This window comes from Bactrocera tryoni, chromosome 3, assembly GCF_016617805.1.
Source record: "Bactrocera tryoni isolate S06 chromosome 3, CSIRO_BtryS06_freeze2, whole genome shotgun sequence".
NCBI lineage: Eukaryota > Metazoa > Arthropoda > Insecta > Diptera > Tephritidae > Bactrocera > Bactrocera tryoni.
In genome coordinates, this window is record NC_052501.1 from 1,872,934 (window position 1) to 1,894,229 (window position 21,296).

Here is a 21,296-nt window from a genome sequence, read left to right on the forward strand (position 1 = left end):
GGAACTTTTTTTTATTATTATCTTTAATTATAGTCCCCGAATATTGGTTAGATGTACTTAAGTGAGGCAAGAAATGTACAAATTGTAAACAAATACAAAATTAGGTTTTATATTTAGAAGTTAGCCGGCTTTTATAAACTTCGCTCTCCTGTTTCTCTTTGAATCCCACAATAAACAAAACATACCATTATATACTTATGTACGTATCTACATAGAGGAGCACAGTGTGTAAATCAGTCCATGGAATTCATTGCATTTCTTCACACCACAGTGCTATTGATTAAATTCTGCACACAGTCACGCCAGTAAACGTCGAAACTACATAAGTGTGCAATTATTTTTAAGGTGTTACTAAGAGGCAAGGTTTGCACCGAATATTAGTTCTGCCCTAAATCTCACAATAAAAGTTGTATATTTTATTGGGACCTCCTGGATTTTTTTGTGATTCTTATAAGTGTCCACACCACGGTGTTTGAGGCAAACGTACAAATGTAAACATGTTTTTATGTACTATATTTGGGGAGAGACAAGTTCTTTGCGAATTGCCGATGACTAATGAGCATCTACATATGCATTTTCAATACTGTAAACAAGTTATTTCGCAACAGATGACCCCACGTATTATTGGAACTTTCGCTCCCAATCAGTCAGCTAAGAGAACCATCAAACGTAAGCGAATGCTTATGTCGGCAAACGAAAACAGTCTTCTCTTGGCTGCGGCTGCGGTTGTCATCGGTTTGTCGTCGCGCTGGTGCTCGTCCATATCACGTTTGCCATTATAAAAACACAAAGCGCTTGATTAAAAGCCAAAAGCTACGCAAAAATGTCGACTGGTCGCATGTCCGATGAGCAATTTCAACAATTACTCGCAACTATACGAGCGCTGGGTCCACAACACAGCGAACAGCAGCAGCAGCAACAAGCTAACAAGGCGAAAAGCAGTTTTGGCAATTGCAATGTACGCTTCCATGGTCAGCGTGACAACGATGCCGTCGAGGAGTTCGTCAACGCCATTGAAACCTACAAGGACATGGAAGGCATCAGCGATCAAGACGCGCTAAAAGGTTTGCCACTTCTCTTTCAAGGTATTGCTTCCACATGGTGGAAGGGCGTACGACGCGATGCGAAGTCGTGGCAAGATGCTCTACAACTGTTGCGCGACCACTTTTCGCCGACGAAACCACCCTATCAAATATACGTGGAGATTTTCGAATCAAAACAGTCCGAGCACACGCCCATTGATACATTTGTTTGTCAGAAGCGTGCTCTGATAGCGAAGCTGCCGGAGGGGCGACACGATGTGGAGACTGAGCTAGATTTTGTTTATGGTCTGCTGGATGCAAAATATAAACAACAAATACCGCGACATGAAGTTAAAACGTATCGAGAGCTTTTAGAGAAGGGACGCAATTTGGAGCGACACAACACCGTAGGTAGACGCCACTGATAGCGATGCTATGGTTACAGCTTTCTCATAGCGAAAGTGTACATTGTGTTCTCGCTTCTCACTAAGTGAAAGAATTAGCATATTATTAGTTTATACAATAACTGTAGGAGATATTTTTAAGAAAAACTAAATAAATATTAAATAAATTTTTGCAACTATATGTTCTAAAATAATAAACATAAATGATAAAAAAACAAAACATTTGAAATTGGTATACATGTACCCGGAAGGGACAGTTTCATATCCGGCCGGAACTATCACCACTTACTCTACGCTGAAACATTTTATAAAACAACAAAACATACTTTGTAGAAAATGGCAATAATTTCAACCACCTTAAAGCATTTATAGTTATCTACGTATCCAGTCACATAGACATACATATTTTATGTATATAGATCAATATTTTCAATAGAATTTCCCTCAATCTTCATTTTTATCGATATTTGATTCTCTATTCTTATCTATAACCAGATCATTATCATCGGAATATATCCCATTCGATGAAAGAAACCCCAAGTATAAAACATACCTTAATTTATTATTACGTCTGGTAACGCCTTTATAGGGTTGCTTAGAAGTGTATACATTTCAACATATAACTCTTAATTTTTTAAGATTCCAACAGAGTGAATTTAAAAATTAAAAAAAAAAATTGTTAAGTTATGAAGTAATATTCGATAACGTACGTTTGATTATTTGACAATTTTCTGGTACTAATTTGCAAGTATAACTTTATGGAGCCAAATTAGTTTTTTCTAGTTTTCCTACGTTTTGTGAAATGCGTACTTTTGAAGGCTACGCAATAGAGTTTGCAGTGAACCCTGGTATTTTGTTCCGCAGTTGTTGTTGGGCAGTTTGACAGCGAGCAAACGGCAAAATGACATTTGTGTGTGCTGCGGAGTTTTGCAAATGGCGACAGAGCACCACTAAAACGGTGGGTAAAAAATTATATTTTGAAATTATATCAGAATTTTATAAAATATCTCTTGGTAAACAATTGAAAGGTAAATTGTTATTGAAAATACAGGCAAGCTGAATACTTAGTGGCGCAATATAAATCACAAGAGCAAATCTAGCTAGCAAATGAAGCTAGAAAAGCGATACCACTGGGCTTGTGATTGAGAATAATGAAATGATTTTAGATTTCAATAAAATATTTGACCATCTACATTTTTAACAGCCAACATATTCCAACTATCTACTATTAACCTATTTCTGCTGTGGCGCTGAAATTACAAAGTTTGTGGGGAACATATATTATTTGTGGTCAACATGACGACGAGCAGCGAGGATGTGCTGCTGCAAATGGGCGAAGTGCGTTATAAAAAAGGTGATGGCACGCTCTACGTAATGAATGAACGTCTGGCATGGATGGCGGAAAATCGTGATACTGTTGCGGTGTCACATCGTTTTGCCGACATTAAAAGTAAATGCATAATTTACACGGTAAATGAAAGTGTAATTACATTTACGTTTCTCCAATAGTGCAGAAAATATCGCCTGAAGGAAAACCAAAAGTGCAACTTCAAGTTGTTTTACATGATGGTAACAGTTCCACTTTCCATTTTGTCAATCGAAATGGACTGCAAGCGGTGCTTGAAGACCGTGATAAAGTGAAGGAGTTGCTGCAACAACTACTTCCAAACTTCAAACGAAAAGTAGATAAGGAATTGGAAGAGAAAAACCGCATACTTTCGGAAAATCCTAATTTGTTGCAACTCTATAAGGATTTAGTTATAACACAAGTTCTTACTAGTGAAGAGTTTTGGGCTACCCACGCCAAGGAGCATGCGATGAAGAAAAATAATAAAAAACAGGATATTGGTAAGTAAACGTCGTGTTATAAATTTGTGATCATGCTTATTAAGATTTCCACATATACAGGTGTTTCCGGCGCCTTTCTTGCTGACATAAAGCCACAAACTGATGGTTGCAACGGCCTGAAATATAACTTAACCCCCGACATAATACTGTGTATATTTAAGACGTATCCCGCCGTGAAAAGAAAGCATCAAGAAAATGTTCCTTCTAAAATGACGGAAGCTGAATTCTGGACCAAATTTTTCCAGTCACATTACTTTCATCGTGATCGTATTACAGCTGGTTCCAAAGATATTTTTACGGAATGTGGAAAAATTGATGATCAAACTTTAAAAGCTGCAGTCCAACAAGGAGCTGGCGATCCTTTGCTCGATTTGAAGCAGTTTGAAGATGTACCGTTGGAGGAGGGTTTTTGCAGTGTAGCCGGCGATCGTAACATATCAAATAGTGGTAATATTGTCCATCAAAATATGATAAAAAGGTTTAACCAACATTCAATAATGGTGCTGAAGACTTGTGCCGATGTGTCTGGCAGCTCTACTTCAACAGCCAATGGACCGGCAACTAAAATAAAAGACTCCAAAAGCACAGAAAACGCTACCGCTAATGGAGGAGTCGAAAAATCCAAATCATCAAAGGAGGGCAAAGTAAGTGATGCTGATACTAATTCAGCAAGCAATTCCACTGCCAACGGCGTACTTGGAAGCCCCGATAAGCCGGCGAAACGTCAACGGATTATAGAAAAAATTCATTATGAGGATCTTGGTGAACCGTTAATAGAAGCAGCTGATACAACTGATAGCACACAAAAAATAAAGAAATCGCAACAATTGTCACTAGCCAAAGAAGAGCGGTATTTACACGGTCCCATGCCAATAACCGGATATGATATGCATGAAGATCCACGTCGTATGGAAGAAATTCAATATCATTTAATGCGTGCCACAGAAACCTGGAACCAACGTACGCCAGCCAAGGTTTTGGTTAGTCCTACGGCAGCGGTGAATGCACTGGGCGAGCTGAGTCCGGGTGGTGCGCTGATGCGTGGCTTTCATGAGCAATCAGTTGGTCGTAAGTGTGTGCCAAGCACATATTATGAGGCACCTCTTAATTTTTATTTACTTTAGAGTTGGTGCCTCCTGATTTCGAGAAGGATTTACGTAATTTATATTTATCGCTGTCAGAATTGTTGAAACATTTCTGGAACTGCTTCCCACCAACCACCGCCGAAGCCGAAGAGAGAGCCGTACGCATGCATGATGCGCTTCAACGCTTTAAGATGGCCAAACTGGTGCCGTTCGAGGTATTTGCAATAATAAAACTTAACTACAAAAAGTTTGCATATATTTTTTTATTTTATTTTCAGAGCCGTGCATTGCATGAGCTCTCTCCGTTGGGTGCTTCCCTCACTCAGCATTTGAATCGACTGCTGCAGTCGGCCAACACGAAATTTGCAACATGGCAAGAGCGAAAGAAGCGCCAAAATAGGTAATAGTTCTTCTTGCATACGCATGTGCCGGTTATAATTGTTCAACAACGGCAAAACTGAAATTGAAATTTTACGTAAAAGAGGAACTCAAACGCATTCACTTCATCTGGAAATTTTTGAAATTGAAGCTGATATACAAACTGTTTGTTTTTTTGTTTTTGTACTACTGTATATATTCAATCAAATTACAAGTCATCGCTCATCAGTTAATTTACAGATATTTATAAGTATTTGAATTTATTATTAGATTCAGAAAAAGTAAAAATTTTATTTTCTCAAATAGGGGTTCAACAAGCAACAATACAATATTTAGAATAACAAAATATTTTTAAGAAAAAATTGTGGACTTTTCTTTAAAAGAGAAAGCTAAAGATTTGGTGGGATTGGTATCTTCAACTTAGAACTACAAATATCTTATATTATCAATATGCCGCATTAACGCTGTCGCTTTCTTGAGATTTGTTGACATAAATGATTAGCGATCACTTACTACTTTCTGTGGCTTAATGGTATGCCGCTCTCTAGTAATGAAATGGTAGAACTTATTCTCATTCATGGGTTGCTTAACTTAAGCAAGTAGCTTGGGAAGGAAGTAAATGCATTTAGTCGTTATTGAAGGCTTTCTTCGGAAAGACGTGGGCTGATTCGCGTTTAATAAAAATCGATTAAAGTAATTTAACTTATAATTACCGTGAGTGCTGTGCAATGGCCGTACGACAAAATACGGGCTTTTGTTTGCGGCTTCTGAGCTTTCTTTGGTGTAGTAACCTGTGTTGTGGTGCCGCGTTTTTTCCAACCAATTCCGCATATGGTGTAAGTGCGCAAAGTATTCGAAAGCAATTGGAAGAAATTTAAGTGTGCTTTCAGATTTTTGCCGCCATCGCGGTGCCGTTGGAGCTGCCACATCGCAATGTCTTTATCTCTTACAATTTTGAAGCGAACTACAATTTGCCGTACACGTGGAACCTGCCGCCAATAGCGGTTAGTAAAAAATATATCTACATATGTATGCATGTGAATTCACACCTGTCCGTTGTGAGAAAACCAGTGCCCAGGAAGAGATAGGATGTGGGACCCTGATCCATCAATTGTTGGATAAAAAGATTTGTAAAAAATTGTTGCAGAGCTCTGATAATTCCGGGCTCGGGAGGAATTGTTCCCAATCTCCGCTCTCTCTCGGTCACTGCATTCACATTAGGGTATACATATACCACATTTGTTAATTCAAATTTAACGGCACTGCCATTAAAATACTTGTCAATACAAATGCTTTCAGAATGGTATCGAAGATGATGATGTCTTGACTCAAGCTAGGAACTTTCAACATTTGAATCAGACGGTAGGTTGTACTAACTGTACGGTTCAGAATGTTACTGCAGATACAACAACAACAACAACAGCAGCGCCTACAGTGAATTCAACAAGTTACGCTAAAGAATCGGCTGCAAGAACACGGCGACGGACGGAAGGTGTGCCAAATTCATTGCTAACGCGCACCCACTTCTACCACATACTCATGGATAAATTCAAAAGGTTTGCATTTCATGGAATTTGAAAGCCAATTAGAGTAATGCTACTCAAATTCAATACTTGTCCGTCCGATTATAGAGCATTCGAGTTTTGATATTTTCACGTTTCACACTTTTTTCCATGAAATAATTTGCGCCAAAGAATATTGTGTATTAATCTGTGTATTTGTATTAATGTTCTCTCTTGATTCTCAACCACTTTTATTGATTTTTTATAATCAATTATGAAACGAGTGTGAAACTACTTTCATCGACGCAATTGCGTAGCAAAGTAGCAGTCTAGGAAAGGAACAACTCTAATTAGTCGCACACGCGCAGGCGGCTGATGCCTTTGATGGCGCTCTTGCGCGTCCGGTACAGTGGTGTGTCGATTTGATGCAAGCAAGCGAACCAGAAGGTTCTAATCAGCGCTGGTCGCCTAAATCTTGGCGTCGTGTGACTCAAGTTGTTTATAAGTACATACATATGTATGTATGTAAATATTATTATCGGGTTTTGTTTTGGTTTGCTTAATATAAGAAGCCATCTGTTTATATGTATGTGTATTTAGGTATTTGTTCCCTTTTAGAAGCGGCTATAATGCTGAGCACTGCTTGCTGCGTTTGATTTGCGAAACGAATTCCTCCGGTCTGGGTGAGGTGAACGGAGTTCTCGGCACACTAGTTCATATAATGTTTTCGTAAGTTATTTCCTCTCTAAGATGATTGTTGCATCCATTATTGAATAATAATTATCGGATTTTCTGTAACTTTCAGTCCCAGCACATCGGCGCATGAAAATCTTCCACTTCCCTACTATCAAGCCGAAGTAGATGGTTCGTTTGGATTTTGTGAAGAGTACGCAGCGGATTGCCAAGAAAACCCTTTGGATTTAATCTCTGCGCCGCTTGGCGATATTATCGACGAATTAATGAATAGTAAATGAATGAAAATGAAATAAAAGAAAAAAACAAACCGCGTAAATGTATTTTAAGTGAATTATAATGAATTCGAGAAATTATTGTCGGCCAGTGGCGTAGCTACAACTTCGGGCGCCCGGGGCCAAGGATGTTCTGCCGCCCTCCTACAAGTTTCATGAGGTGGTTCGATCAAAAGAGAATTTTTACAAAATATCTTCGATTTTAAGTATATAAAATTTAGGAACTAGAAGCCACGCAAATTCTGAAGTTCCAAAATTCTCACAATACGGGTTTTGAGGAAATTGATAGTAAATTTACAAGACATCTTATTAAAAGCCATAGAAAAATCCCATTTTCGCCCTATATCTTGTACACTTTTGACACAATTTTCAGGAATTTTTGCCCGAATCGGAGTTTTTAAATACCATTATTGAAAATTTGGAGAAATAAAAGTATTTGTTACATTCAAAGCATAGGGTAACTGTGAGAGTGACACGTCGCGACGACAGAGTAAAAATAAAGATACTGTTTTTTTGTCACTCCTACGTCACAATGTGTCGCTCTTACAGTTCTCATGTTCAGAGCAGGAGAGTTTTGGTCCCAGTGAGAATATCTCCAATCATTTTCTCTACATTTTAGAATTTTTATAAGGTTGTTCAATAAGTTTCGTCGTTTGCTAAGAAAAACACAATTTTATGATTCAAAATACACTTCACTATTCTGAGGAATCCATCCCTGAAGTGAGAATCGGGGATGTTTGCAAAATACGCTTCAACAGCCGTTATGACCTTTTCATTTGAGGAGAAACGCTTGCCACGCATACATTTTTTGAATTTTCGAAACAAATGGAAGTCGCTGTGGGTGAAATCTGGTGAATACGTTGGGTGCTCCAACAAATCGAACTTTAATTCATGGATTTTAGCCATTGTCAAAATGCAACAAAACAAAAAAAAAAAATCTTGGGATAGTAGCAACGCCCTCTCTTAATATGTGGTTTAGTTTTTTAAATTTCTGATCTAAAAAGTAATTTTATTTTAATGATTTGACATCAAAATAAATTAATGACAATAAAATTAATTAATATCAAACATTTGGAATGGAAAAACGCACTAGTAAAATAGAATCACCCACTTTGAACAAAATTTCCTAAATTATATAACTTGGAATATACACAAAGAACAGTTAGTCTGATTCTGGAGCTAAAATGAACTACCGAATAATCGCCATAGCGTTGCTGGCTACGCAGTTGGGATGGATCGATGCCGCCAGTGACTGCAGTACTCCTCCAGCAGGTTTTGTTGTAAGTCCAAAGCTTAGTTTCAATGACATTGTTGAAGGAAATTTATTGTAATTTTTAGAAAAACTTGATTCAGTGCTGCAGGAAGCCGAAACCGAACCTGGGCGCCTATAGTCGTGAATGTCCCAATATAGGAGATGGTTTTCCATCATCAAATCTGGTAGCACATCTTAACTTCATGATATTCTAATATTCCCATAATTGAATGCCGATTTCATTGCGTAGGATAAAGTGGAGTGCTTGTTCAAAGCGGCCGACATTCTAAATGGAGAGCAGCTGAAGATGGACAACGCTCGTAAAATGTTCAACAAGCTCAACCCCAACGATCCCGTGTTTGCCAATGCTTTGCTTGTCAGTTTTGAAAAATGTCAGTCGGTTGTTAAGGCCCGCATAGCTAAAATTCAAACAAGAAGACCTACACTATCAGCCCCTCAACCGAGTGTGGTGACCAGAAAAATGATTCTGATTGGCTACCTGACTTGTGTTGGGCAAGAACTGCCTCTTAACTGTCCGCCTAAGTTATGGATATCTTCGAATGAATGTGAGATAACCAGGGAATATATAACCAATTGTTAATCGATGATTGAAGGTAATTGGCTCTTCCTTGGCCGCTAATTACGGAGGCGCACGAAACAGATAAGAGAAGAACATATTAAAGAAAAGTTCATATTTACAAAGGCTAAACAATACAGTTCAAGTTATTTTATGTGAATGAAGATCAAAATCTTAGACTTAAAGCTTAAGATTTGAAATTCATACACTATTTCTGATCTTCTTCAGATCTTCTCTCAATCAATTATTTTATTGAAGTGACAGGATTCAATCACACCGAAGCTAATTAGAACTTTATCTCTCTGCTTGTAGCCTAACATTACCAGTTCCTTATGCCTTATTGGAGCTCCTCTTTACAACGAGAGTGTCTTCACTTAGATTGTTTTCTTTTATGTAAGTAGTATCGGGTAAAGCGCGATAATTTTTCTTCAATTATAGCGACGCGATTTCGTGAACTCTACATTGATCTCCTGGACACTGCTATAAACCATGTTCAAACCCATTTATTATAGATATTGGTACTTCCTCCAATCGGTTAAACGAATTTATTGCTTATCTTTGGAAAATATTCGGTTACATTTTTGAGTGGTGGATTGATGAAATCAAACTGCTAGTTGGGCGTAAGTATCCTATGAATCTTGTGTGTATTGGAAGACTCATATTCGCATCCTAAAATGTGTGTAAGTTTATTCAAGTTGTAGTATATCACCGAAGCCATTTATATCGTAGGAGTTCCGAAATTCCCCAGTCTGCCACATATCATCGTCGTCCATGCACATTGATGAGTCCATCATTGTGTAAAATTGTTGTAGTTTCCGGAGCAAACCCGGAGGCATATTCTCCAATGAAACGCCATTTAACATCTCCATAATGTTTGGTTCGATTTCGGATAATTGCTGCAAAAATTCTATATTAGAAAACGAAGCTTCATCAAGCTCATAATCCTCATGGGAGATGTCATCGTCATAACCCAACCGAGTCAAATCATTCTAGAAGTCGGAAAGTAATAGACATTTAAGGCAACTTAAAGAATATTTTAAACTTTATATCTGCTAAAGTTTACGAGCATCCTTACACACCCGATCTTTAACTACGAAATCCTCAAATCTGGCTTCGGCTGCTGCAATCATTAACCAAAGCACCACAATATTTCTTAAATCCATTGAAATTCTTAACACCATAATTCACAAAAATCCGTGAGTTTATAATATAATCGCGACTAATACGTAAATGCTCTCCATGATACGTATATTTTGCATTACAATTCAGAAACATATGTATGTACATATATGGGACAGTGTCCATTTAGGCGTGATTAGCTACGCCCCATTAAAGGGGTAATGATAGTATCATCGTGCTCATAACGAAATTACCAAACATACAATTTAATGCTATTTCATACCCAATCGAGCCCCAAAAGTAAACGTTTTAGCATGTTTATAATTATATTATTTATAATGCGAGTCAAAGCCCGTTACGCATGCTCTTCCAGCATACGTTTATATGCCTAGTTCGGAGAACAAAATTCCGATTTAGATTCTATGGGGCACCTTAGCTGTTAACCCAGGAAACAATAACTTTTACAACTTTTGCCAGTTTATACTTTGTTTAACCCTTTCAGTTTATAACTCTTAGGCTTATATTGCGGCAATCTTCACATGCATACTACTGATAAATCTTAAATATCGTCCCAACCCGGTCGCGGATAAAATTTAAAAGTGTTGTACTCTCTATATTCAAAAGTCCTGAGGGGCTTGTCGATCGCTTTGAAGCTGAGAAAGTAAAAAATTTGCTTGAAGAGATTCAGATACCAGTATTTCCATAGTACCTCTATTGGATAGTCCAAAAAGTCTTTTCGTACTTTGTCAATAGATGTCGTAGCAGTCGTATATCTCCTGGGCTACCAACCACATTGTGTCATACCATATAGTATTGGAAAGATGAGTTTCATTTTACCAAAAAAATAATTAAATCCGAGGAAGTTGAAAAAGTTACAGCTGTTCAAAAATGAGTCAAAATAATGAAGAAATTCGCTATATTTTGAAATTTTCGTATAAAAAAGGGAAGAATGCCAGGTAAGTCACAAAGACCGTTCACCTCGCTCTGGTCGACCCATCCTTGAAAAAGTCGATGAAATTATGGAAAAGATTGACCAGGGTCGTCACATAAGCAGCCATGAAATTGCTAAGGAACTTAACATTCTTCATCAAACGGTTTTGAACTATTTAAAAAAGGCTGGCTACAAAAGGAAGCTCGATGTTTGCATGTTCATGTGGTAATGAATTTCTGTGAAAAATTTAATGGACCGAATTAACATCTGTGAGTGGTAACAAGAGGCAAAAAGTGAATCAAATACGACAATAATGTGCGAAAAAGATCATGATCCATGCGTGGTAAAGCTCAACAAAGTCGCAAAGGCAGGATTGACGCCTCAAAAAGTTATGCTGAGTGTTTGGTAGGATTGGAAAGGAATCATCCACTAACAGCTGTTTCAGCCTAGTCGAACGATTGATTCAACATTTTACAGTCAAGAACTGATGGCCAAAACTGATCAACAGAAAGGGCTTCGTACTCCATCAGGACAACGCTAGACCACATACATCTTTGAAGACTCGGCAAAAGCTGGGAGAGCTTGGCTGGGAAGTTTTTACAGCATCCACCATATAGCCTTGACCATGCACCATCGGACTACCATTTGTTTCGGTCAATGCAGCACTCCCTTAATGGAGTACAGTCGGCTTCAAATTTTTGTCGCAGTTTTTCGTCGAGAAACCAGAAAAGTTTTACACTGATGAAATAATGTGTCTAGCGGAAAAATGGTAAAAAGTGGTCGACGAAAATGGTGCATATTTAGTTGATTAAAGTTCATTATAAATATAAAAAAAAAGTTGAAGAAAGAAATAAGAAAAGAGTTTTTCGACTACCCATTTTTAAAACTTGGCTATTAAGAAGTAATTTCCGGCAAAAAGTAAAATTTTTTTTTTACGTATTTTATGTATTCACAAAAAAAAATATAAATTTTGGTAAATATGTCTTCATTCAAGAGCTTGTAAATTACATCTTGAAGACCTAATTTAAGTTTGGTTGGAAAAAATAATATCAAAACGAATACAATTTTTTTTATTTCAAAACAATATGATAAGTACCGCTTTTAAACCTAGGCCAGGCACGGTAGAGGCAATAATCTACCTAGACCACTTTCTAGCTAGTAATTTATCAACTCGAAATCACTGCTCTGTTATAAGTGTTGATTTTACAAAAGGTGTGTTGATTTATCGTATAGGTGTCCATTCTATACTCAATCAACTTGATCAGTGGAAAGTTGGTCCAAAAATCTACAACTATACAAAAACTTTTTTATCAAATAGAACATTTATGGTCAACGTAAACGGATACAAATCAAACAAAAAAATTAAAAAATTGAGTACCACAGGGTTCTCCCCTATCGGTGACGTTATTTCTAATCGCATTTGAAAAAATAAATGCTTTAATGCTATTTATACGCGGATGACCTCTATTTTGTTTCGAAGATTAATGATGTAAATACTTACATTCATGATTTGGAAAAGTTGTCTACTTTATTTACAAATTGGTCCTTAACATCGAGTGCTTCTGTTAATTTTGAAAAGTGTAAGCACCTACATACTTATATGCAAGAAGCGGAACTGCAATCTTCCAGATCCAGTATTTCAAAATCATATAATAGAAAATGTGCGCTATCTTAAAATCCTTGGAATAACCTTTGATCAAAAACTGACTTGGAAATACCAAATTGAAGACTTATGTCAAGACCTCTCAAAACGTATAAATCTACTCAAAATCATATGCAGCATGACAAGTGGTGAACATACAAAGTCTCTATTAAATATTATGAAAGCTTTGATATTGGGGAAAATCTACTATGGCCTTATTATATATTGCAAAACATCCAAACGCTGTCTGCAGAAAATCAAAAAATATTACCACATGGCAGCGCGCATAATTAGTCTCGCTTTTCGAACAACTCCAATTGCAAACATACTTTTTGAACTGAAACTCCCTACTATTGAAGACTGCATTTTTAAATTAACTGGGAATAAAATATATAACTGCATACAAAACTCAGATAACATCCTGTACAAAGACTTTAAGGCTCTAGCTCACTCGAAAAGATACTTAAAAATTAATTCTACAATCTCGGAAATCTTCAAAATGGCAAAGAAGATGGATATAGATTTTTCGAAGCTAAAAACTTACAAAGTTTTCAGTCCTCCCTGGAAATCTGCAGAATCCCTTTTCATCTCCAGTGGTTTTACCAAAAATAGCACGAACCCACTTGCTTTAAGGCAACTACATGCTGAGGAAGTGCAAAAATGGAAGCAAAAGAACTGGCTAATTTGGTACTGTGATGGTTCAAAGAAAGTTGAAAACACTTTTGCTATTACAACAGAATCTAAAGAACTAATCAAAAATGGACTTTTGCCTAGCTACACCGCTATATTCACCTCGGAAATTACAGCAATTGAAGAAGCTGCAAAATTAAAACCTAAAGGCTGTAAACTAATAATATGCACCGATAGTCTCTCATCTATAAACGCTTTAAAATCTGCAAATATTAGTGATATTCTCACACGTAGGGTTAAGGAGACTCTCATACGAGGCAAAAATATAAAAATTTTATATACGCCAGCGCATGTAAACATTACGGGTAATGAAAATGCCGATCAATTAGCAAAAGACGCACACTCTCATCCTACTTTTTTATTAAATAACTACACCGAAAAAGATATTAAAAGGTGCCTCGCAAACTTCATCAAAAAACAACGTGTCTCTAATTATGAAAACAAAATTAATGCTCATTATAAAACTATGCACCAGTTATCTCAACAGCATGGCAGTAAATCGAATTTTAAAACAAAACACCAGCAACTTGTTTTGATGAGACTTAAACTCGGCCACACAAAATTAACGCACGGATATTTACTTTCAAAAGATTCACCACCACTTTGCATGAACTGCAATGATACCCTGACCATGCAACATCTAATAAACTGCTACAATGACACATCGCAAAATGTTGATTTGCATACCGCTATAGCCACACTGGACTACGAAAATATAAGAAAACATCTACCTGCTATATTATTAAAATTAATTTAAAATTGAAATGTTTATATAAGTAAATTAATATGTACTAAATGGGACGAAGGCCTAAGCAGCCAGTTCCTTTTTTTTTCTAGTATGTTTGTAAATTGATTTACAAGTCATATTATAATAAATAAATAAATAAGATTGGTTGAGTAGTTCGCGAGAAGTCTTGACAACCGACTTTAAAAATTCAGTTTCGAGAAAAACGCTTTTAAAGGTTTAAGTAACCTTATAGCTGACCACGAGCGCGCAACTTTTCAAGGCTGTATCTCCACAACTATTACTCGGGTGAACTTGAGTATTTAGAACAATATTCCAGAGGTATTTCAAAATTAAACAAGGCAATAAAAAATCGATTTTTTGAAGCCGTGAAACCCATGTCACACCTAAAGTCCAAACAGTTTCACGTATAGTATATTTAGCCATTAAATTTATTGCAACGAACAAGTGTCTAAGCATACGAGCGCAAGGCGCGAATGCTAAGACAAAGCCAAGAAATGCCTAAAGGCAAAACTCGTACGTAATAAAAAGTTATTGTAAATCTAAATTTATAATTTCATAAAGTTCTTTCGCCGTTCGCCGCACAACACGCGGCTCCGCCACTCGTCTGCGATGCTTTATCCAATTGGCAGTGGCACGTGCGGCAGTGGATTACACTGTGCCGCAAAGCTCTTCGCCACATTACAGGGCTCCTCGTTCTTCCACATCTTGGCGGGGCAGTGCAGGAAGGTCTCCGCGTTTACGCAACTGTACATCATGCTGGCTAAAGGTGAGCAGCCCATCGGCAGTTTGGCATACGTTTTAATGCCCACCGCCGCCATGTGACCCTTGACTGTGGGGTAACCGAACAACGATAAGAAGAAGAGCGAGTTGAAGAGTAAGGAAAAGTGAAGGTAAGAATGGAAGGTGTGTAATGAAAACAGTTACTTGAAGTGAGGAGGAGACTTGTCTGAGTGTGCTAATGTAAGTTTGTATGCGTGTGCATGTGTGTGTGTATATGTGCATTTAGGCAAATAAGTGCAAATATCTCCAATATTGTCATAGTGAAAAATCAGATATTAAAATCGACTTCCGTTGAATTTGTCCTGACATTTGCCATCTGATCGAGTATTTTGCTCTTTCTTTTCCACGATTACCCGGCTTTGATACACTTTTGCTTGTTTTTGACTTAATATCTGTTTTGTGTGTGCATGTGTGTTTGTAGCATATTTGCTTTGGCTTTTGCTTGTGTGCGTGCCATACGTACTGTAGTCCAGGCAGCTCTGGAAGGAGCGCGCAATCTGCGGTATAATATCCTTGTCGCGTTTGTGGACGTTTTTGTTGAGGAATTTTTTGACGTTTTCCATATTAAATTCGTTTTCGACCAGGGCGCCTGTCTCACGGTAAATACAATCCGGATAGCACTGCAACAACAACAACGAGATAAACATTTCAAATTCAAATTCACTCTCAATGAGCACTTGACTCAAAAGAAGATAAGTGTCATTGTGCGCGCGGAATGTCACTCGGCTGGCGACTCAGTTTGTGTGTATGTGTATGTGACGGAACTCACAATGTGTGCGTAAGCTGGAAATTCGGCTGCTGGATTATTCATATTATTATTGTTGTTGGTGTTGTTATTGTTGCCGCCCATGCCGTTCATCATACTTCTCGCTTGTGCGTTGAGCGTTTTTATATAGGCGGCGCATTTTGCTGGCGTTTCGCCCAAGTCGACTTCTGGCATCCGGCAGCAACTGTGAACATCCTGAAATACACCAAACGTTTGGTTATACAATTGGATTTGAAGGATTTTCTGCTAAAGCTAAAGGTCACTGCGGTCAAACTACTTACAAAGTGGCCCAGATTTGGTGGTTCCGAGCAATTGAAGGCGGCCGCTTGGGTGTGAGCCTGAAAATAAAGGAGTACGAATGCAGTTGAGAAATTTTTAAAGGGTTCAGGTTTGAAGGATCCGTCTGATGAGAGCAAGATAAATTAAGTACTCCATTTTTATACTCTCGCAACAAAGTTGCTAATTATAGTTTTGTTCACATAACGGTTGTTTGTAAGTCCTAAAACTAATAGAGTCAGATATAGGGTTATATATACCAAAGTGATCAGGGTGACGAGTAAAGTTGAAGTCCGGATGTCTGTCTGTCCGTGGGTCCGTCTGTCCGTCCGTCCGTGCAAGCTGTAACTTGAGTAAAAATTGGGATATCGTCATGAAACTTGGTACACGTATATATATAAAGTGTCATAACTAAGCCATAAATAAAGATATTAAAGTGAAATTTGGCACAAAGGATCGCATTAGGGAGGGGTATATGTGGATGTAATTTTTTGGAAAAGTGGGAGTGGCACCGCCCCCTACTAAGTTTTTTGTACATATCTCAGAAACTACTATAGCTATGTCAACCAAACTCTACAGAGCCGTTTTCTTCAGGCATTTCCATATATAGTTCAAAAATGGAAGAAATCGGATAATAACCACGCCCACCTCCCATACAAAGGTTATGTTGAAAATCACTAAAAGTGCGTTAACCGACTAACAAAAAACGTCAGAAACACTAAGTTTTACGGAAGAAATTGCAGAAAGAAGCTGCACCCAGGCTTTTTTTAAAAGTTGAAAATGGGCGTGGCCTCGCCCACTTATGGACCAAAAACCATATCTCAGGAACTACTAGACCGATTTCAATGAAATTCGGTATATAATATTTTCTTAACACCCTGACAACATGTACGAAATATGGGTGAAATCGGTTCATAACCACGGCTTCTTCCAATATAAAGCTATTTTGAATTCCATCTGATGCCTTCTCTGTATAATATGTATATAGTACATTAGGAACCAATGATGATAGCGGAATAAAACTTTACACAAATACGGTATTTGAAAAATATGTAAATGACTGATAATGAAATCTCGATTATCACTTTATTGTGCGAGAGTATAAAATGTTAGGCGACACCCGAACTTAGCCCTTCCTTACTTGTTATTATTGATTTTTGAATATTCTACACATGAAGTCACGATACAATCTTGTCTTAATTTAAAAACCCGCAAAATTTTAAAACACGAGTCCATAAAACTGAAAAATATTGTACGATGCTTATTTAGCTTAACATGAGAAATTCTAGCTTCAAATCAGGCTTGGATTGTTTAGTTATCATGAAGACTCATCAAAAGTCTATCCAGAATATGTTCTCGTTTGTAAAGCGTCTACTTTGCAAACATTGTAAACATCCCGTCTCGCTCCAATGAAGATAAATCATCCACCAAATTCGGAATATTTTTTTTTGGGATAAGCTTCCATAGAACTTATAAGTTTTAAAAGTAACTCATACTCTTCAATCACTTTGATGAAGCTCTTGAAGCTTAGAGTTAGGGAAGATACAAAACTTTCTAGAATACCCTTGCCAGATGAGTCTGCCTATTCGAAACATTTTTATTAAAGAAGTAACGACTGAGATTAAGAAAATAAAACTTAAAAAGTCGACTGAATTTGATAAAGTTCCTGGATTTACTGTTAAACATCTACTTCATATTTGTGTCAGACTGCCTACTTATGTATATCTACAATTCTATTCTTCGACACGACCACTTCCCAGCTCAATGGAAATGTGTTTAAAAGAACCTGTTTTAAAGGACCGAAATATATTGCCCGAACACCAGTTTGGGTTTAGAAGAGGACATGGAACACCTGAGCAATGCCATCGAATTGTTAAAATTATCATGAATGCTTTTGAACGCATGCAATAGTTTGCAGGGGTATTTTTAGATGTTAAACAAGCATTCGATAAAGTATAGCATCCTAGGTTACTTGATAAAATTAGAAAATGGCACCCAGTGCCCTACTATCTATTTATGACGTCATTTGTAAGTGACCGTGAAACGGTCGGAGAAAGAGGTGCATTTTCTGAGTTGTATTCGATTGATGCTGGAGTTCCGCAAATGAGCGTCTTTGGTCCAGTGTTATATACAATAATTACAGCTGACCTGCCGATCATCAATGATTTACAACTTATGCTGATGATATGGCAATTATTGCCACAAGTTTTAACCATAATGACAACTCACATCATTTACAAGAACAATTTAATATTTTTGAAAAATGGCCAAAGAATTGGAAGATGGAAGTAAATACACAGAAGTCCGTTCAAATAACGTTTACATTAAGAACCAAATGTCCTTCTGTATAATAAAATGTCTCTACAATATCTGAAAGTGAAACTGTCAAATACCTAGGTCTTTATTTGGATAGAAGACTCACTTCGAACACACACATAAAAGAGAAATTGAATCAAATTTAAAACCAGAAAAATATACTGGCTTTTAGGATCGCGATCACAACTAAGTCTTTGAAAATAAAGTTCGACTCTACAACTCAATTATTAAACCAGTAAGGACGTATGCAATGCAGTTATGAGGTACTGCGAGTACAGCCAACATTGAAATCCTCCAAAGATATCAATATAGGACTTTAAGCAGCATTGTAAGTGCTCCTTGGTATGTAAGCAACTTTGAATTCATTTTGTTAAAGACGAAGTCAGCAAAGCATGTCGAAGATACTTTGATAGACTTTCTAATTATGAAAACTTACTGGCAATAAATCTATTGGATAGCAGTATGGGTGTTAGACACTTAAAAAGAACTCACGTTTTGGGCCTTTCAGATAGATTTTAAGTAAATTATGTTATTGAAGAATATATTGATTAGTCTCAATGGAGCCCAATCAATCCTGTTATATTTATAAAAATTGCTGATTGTCTTCAATGTCAATATTTTTCTTGTAAATAATTGATAATTATGTCCACAATTTTACTTTGACTTTTCTTTCTTTTTCTTCTTCAAAGGGAAACGGATTTATCCAACAACATTTCACTAAAGCCTGTCGTTAGGCAACATTCCTAATTATTAAAAAAAAAAAATGATTTTAATTTAACTTACAAATAAACAAGCTGTGAGCACAGTTAAAATGTAAGCGAATGCCATGTTTGTAATTTCTAAAGCACTGTTATTTGTGTAAAACCAAGTTTGGATGTCCCACTCGCCGAACGTTTTCCACTTTGGCTGAAGTAAAAACTAAAGTTTGATTTTTGTCGACTGCTTTATATAACACAAATTTCCGCAGATCCGAATGAGTAATCGAAAATGGAAATTCCCTTGAGTTGCATACAGATATATATTTTGATTTGATTAATATGTGTAAGCATTAGGTTGTGCCTTAATTTGCAATATGGACAATTTTTATACTCTCGCAACAATGTTGCTAACGAGAGTATTATAGTTTTGTTCACATAACGGTTGTTTGTAAGTCCTAAAACTAAAAGAGTCAGATATAGGGTTATATATACCAAAGTGATCAGGGCGACGAGTAGAGTCGAAATCCGGATGTCTGTCTGTCCGTCCGTCCGTCCGTCTGTCCGTCCGTGCAAGCTGTAACTTGAGTAAAAATTGAGATATCATGATGAAACTTGGTACACGTATTCTCTGGCTCCATAAGAAGGTCAAGTTTGAAGATGGGCAAAATCGGCCCACTGTCACGCCCACAAAATGGCGGAAACCGAAAACCTATAAAGTGTCATAACTAAGCCATAAGTAAAGATATTAAAGTGAAATTTGGCACAAAGGATCGCATTAGGAAGGGGCATATTTGGTCGCAATGTTTTTGGAAAAGTGGATTTGGCCCCGCCCCCTACTAAGTTTTTTGTACATATCTCAGAAACTACTATAGCTATATCAACCAAACTCTACAGAGTCGTTTTCTTCGGGCATTTCCATATACAGTTCAAAAATGGAAGAAATCGGATAATAACCACGCCCACCTCCCATGCAAAGGTTATGTTGAAAATCACTAAAAGTGCGTTAACCGACTAACAAAAAACGTCAGAAACACTAAATTTTACAGAAGAAGTGGCAGAAGGAAGCTGCACGCAGGCTTTTTTTTTAAATTGAAAATGGGTGTGGCCTCGCCCACTTATGGACCAAAAACCGTATCTCAGGAACTACTACACCGATTTCAATGAAATTCGGTATGTAATATTTTCTTAACACCCTGATGACATGTACGAAATATAGGTGAAATCGGTTCACAACCACGCCTTCTTCCAATATAACGCTATTTTGAATTCCATCTGATGCCTTCTCTGTATAATATATATGTACATTAGGAACCAATGATGATAGCGGAATAAAACTTTACAAAAATACGGTATTTGAAAAATATGTAAATGACGGATAATGAAATCTCGATTATCACTTTATCATGCGAGAGTATAAAATGTTCGGTGACACCCGAACTTAGCCCTTCCTTACTTGTTTTTTTATTAGTATAAGTATAAAAAAAAAAATTAAAATTTTATTAGATATACGAAAAGACTTTTTCGACTACCCAATATATTGTGATTTCGTCATTTTTTTGTGTTATTTATGGTATATTATGGGCCACGCTAATGCTTACACAATATGCTAGTACGGGAAGTACAGAGTTAATTGTTATACTTTATTATAAATAATATTCTATTCTAATTGTTCCAAACAATTATAAATGTTTGGCTAAATGTTATTGTTGACAATGCGACCTTGAAGGGCAGTTTGGTGCAGATGCTTTAATACCATTGTTGCAGACACAAAATACATTTTGGATCAAATTGAATACTGGCCGCTATATGTATGTACACTTGCGACATATTCGGCACGCAACGTTCCTCAAGCGAAGCTCTATTTGCATACATACATATATACATATATGTAGAACACAAGCACCTCTGCTTTTAGATTATTTGTTATGTTAATGTTGTTGTTTCATTCAACTTGCCATGATGCTGACCATCAAAGCCTGAACTGAAATGTTAAATGACCCGTGTCCGTTGCCTGGTGCATTGCCCTATATACTGTATTCAGGCAGCATTCCGCAATTGGTTGCTATCGAAATGTTAGTCGCCGTTGGCCTTATCATTGCCGTTGACGCGGTGGGCGAAGCGCTGTTCACATTTTAATTGCTTTTCAATCGCCTACTCGCAATGTCAGCCAATCGGTGGTGTTGACGCTTGAAATACCCGGATGATTTTGCGTAATTAGAAATGAAACAAAACAATATTTGATTTATTGGAATATTGATGCTGAGAGAATACTTTAATATGTATATATATTTTTG

General features: G+C 37.1%; 6 protein-coding genes across 9 annotated transcripts; 4 read left to right on the forward strand and 2 right to left on the reverse strand.

The window, feature by feature from the left end:
* The first annotated feature begins 322 nt into the window (after nucleotides 1-322).
* Nucleotides 323-1,612, forward strand: LOC120771254 (activity-regulated cytoskeleton associated protein 2-like). Its single transcript, XM_040099171.1, has one exon. The coding sequence runs from the start codon at nucleotides 824-826 to the stop codon at nucleotides 1,445-1,447; it is 624 nt and encodes a 207-aa protein (XP_039955105.1). The 5' UTR covers nucleotides 323-823; the 3' UTR covers nucleotides 1,448-1,612.
* Nucleotides 1,613-2,300: 688 nt separating this feature from the next.
* LOC120771252 (general transcription factor IIH subunit 1) lies at nucleotides 2,301-4,980 on the forward strand. Of its 4 annotated transcripts, none has more exons than XM_040099167.1 (6): nucleotides 2,301-2,384; nucleotides 2,631-2,876; nucleotides 2,936-3,274; nucleotides 3,335-4,342; nucleotides 4,399-4,574; nucleotides 4,638-4,763. In XM_040099167.1, the coding sequence occupies exons 2-6, from the start codon at nucleotides 2,723-2,725 to the stop codon at nucleotides 4,761-4,763; spliced, it is 1,803 nt and encodes a 600-aa protein (XP_039955101.1). In that variant the 5' UTR covers nucleotides 2,301-2,384; nucleotides 2,631-2,722. The 4 variants fall into 4 exon arrangements, with proteins under 4 accessions (XP_039955101.1, XP_039955103.1, XP_039955102.1 ...); XM_040099169.1 differs by having other exon boundaries at nucleotides 2,321-2,384; nucleotides 2,672-2,876; XM_040099168.1 differs by having other exon boundaries at nucleotides 2,368-2,454.
* Nucleotides 4,981-5,465: 485 nt separating this feature from the next.
* LOC120771255 lies at nucleotides 5,466-7,240 on the forward strand. The gene is made up of 5 exons (XM_040099172.1): nucleotides 5,466-5,573; nucleotides 5,628-5,741; nucleotides 6,037-6,293; nucleotides 6,858-6,968; nucleotides 7,045-7,240. The coding sequence occupies exons 1-5, from the start codon at nucleotides 5,466-5,468 to the stop codon at nucleotides 7,211-7,213; spliced, it is 759 nt and encodes a 252-aa protein (XP_039955106.1). The 3' UTR covers nucleotides 7,214-7,240.
* Nucleotides 7,241-8,391: 1,151 nt separating this feature from the next.
* On the forward strand, nucleotides 8,392-9,060 carry LOC120773017. Its single transcript, XM_040101945.1, has 3 exons — nucleotides 8,392-8,487; nucleotides 8,546-8,644; nucleotides 8,710-9,060. Exons 1-3 carry the CDS (start codon nucleotides 8,392-8,394, stop codon nucleotides 9,058-9,060), a joined length of 546 nt encoding a protein of 181 aa, XP_039957879.1.
* A 662-nt stretch (nucleotides 9,061-9,722) lies between these two features.
* LOC120770857 lies at nucleotides 9,723-10,199 on the reverse strand. Its single transcript, XM_040098470.1, has 2 exons — nucleotides 10,116-10,199; nucleotides 9,723-10,025 (listed from the first exon to the last, which is right to left on the reverse strand). The coding sequence occupies exons 1-2, from the start codon at nucleotides 10,197-10,199 to the stop codon at nucleotides 9,723-9,725; spliced, it is 387 nt and encodes a 128-aa protein (XP_039954404.1).
* Nucleotides 10,200-14,598: 4,399 nt separating this feature from the next.
* On the reverse strand, nucleotides 14,599-19,197 carry LOC120771951. Its single transcript, XM_040100261.1, has 5 exons — nucleotides 19,088-19,197; nucleotides 15,994-16,050; nucleotides 15,716-15,907; nucleotides 15,410-15,566; nucleotides 14,599-14,995 (listed from the first exon to the last, which is right to left on the reverse strand). The coding sequence occupies exons 1-5, from the start codon at nucleotides 19,130-19,132 to the stop codon at nucleotides 14,781-14,783; spliced, it is 666 nt and encodes a 221-aa protein (XP_039956195.1). The 5' UTR covers nucleotides 19,133-19,197; the 3' UTR covers nucleotides 14,599-14,780.
* Between the last annotated feature and the right edge of the window lie 2,099 nt (nucleotides 19,198-21,296).